This window comes from Austrofundulus limnaeus, unplaced genomic scaffold, assembly GCF_001266775.1.
Source record: "Austrofundulus limnaeus strain Quisiro unplaced genomic scaffold, Austrofundulus_limnaeus-1.0 Scaffold438, whole genome shotgun sequence".
Taxonomy (NCBI): Eukaryota; Metazoa; Chordata; class Actinopteri; order Cyprinodontiformes; family Rivulidae; genus Austrofundulus; species Austrofundulus limnaeus.
Window position 1 is genome coordinate 66388 of NW_013952840.1, and position 1141 is coordinate 67528.

The window sequence follows — 1141 nt, forward strand, 5'->3', positions numbered from 1 at the left end:
GCCTCTTTTTTTCCGGTCTTCCCGGTCTACCAAGGACCCGGCCTGCCGAGACCGGGGAGTCTGGGTCCTCCGGAGGACCCGGCCTGTCGTTTTGGACACAGCCCAAGATCTTTGCCAATCACGGTTAAGGTAAACTCCGCCCACACCAAGATCTTTGCTAATCACGGTTAAGGTAAACTCCGCCCACACCAAGATCTCCTCCTATCATAGTTAGGGTAAATTCCGCCCACACCAAGATCTCCTCCTATCACAGTTAAAGTAAACTCCGCCCACACCAAGATCTTCGCCTATCACAGTTAAAGTAAACTCCGCCCACACCAAGATCTTCGCCTATCACAGTTAAAGTAAACTCCGCCCACACCAAGATCTCCTCCTATCACAGTTAGGGTAAACTCCGCCCACAGAACATGTACTGCAGAGACACCTACTTGATTAAATGTGGGATTTTAGTAAAATAAACATGTTTTTATTAATATTAATATTATTAAAACAGTTTTGTTTTTATTAATATTATTATAAAATCAGTTTTATTGTCACTCTGCTGCTGTGTTTGCTTCTTTCAAACTGTAGTGTAAAATAAACATAAACAAACAAAAACATTGAGGTAATTTTTCTTCTTTTCATCAGTTTTTTAAAGTGAAGAAGACGTGAAGAACTCACTGTGGTTCACAAAGGCATCAGGAGCGACGAGGTGGTCTTTAGGGGGCTCACCTGGAGACAGAAACAAAKCCAAGTTTTAAAAACTTTTTAAAAACGTTTATTTCACATTTAATGCTGAAGAACTCTGACGTGTGGATTAATTTARATTAAAGTTTGTCAAAAAATTAAATACGGCATGAGGAGTGAAGTCATAAAGAACCTGTGATTAATGCAAAAGTTTTTACTTCCTCAAATCACAGACCTGATGGTAAACAAGGACCTGGTCTCAGATCTAATCAGGACCAGGATCAAGACCAGGATCAGGTTTTGTTTGAAGAACTTTGTTTTCATGGCAACCGACCATCTAAATGAATAGAGGTTTGATTTTTATTAAGTTTGTCCTTCTGAACCCTCCTCAGGTTGGACAACAACATAGACTCATCATGTGACCCCCCCAACCAACACACACACACACACACACACACACACACACACACACACA

The 1141-nt window shown here is 40.9% G+C and overlaps 1 protein-coding gene across 1 annotated transcript in view; it reads right to left on the minus strand.

Annotated features, from left to right (window-relative positions):
• Positions 1-1141, minus strand: part of dennd2da (DENN/MADD domain containing 2Da) — a gene marked incomplete in the record, with an annotated part of 52113 nt that overhangs the window by 31391 nt on the left and 19581 nt on the right. The window contains 1 exon segment of the mRNA XM_014024733.1: positions 661-711. Coding sequence (XP_013880187.1) covers positions 661-711 — 51 coding nt within the window.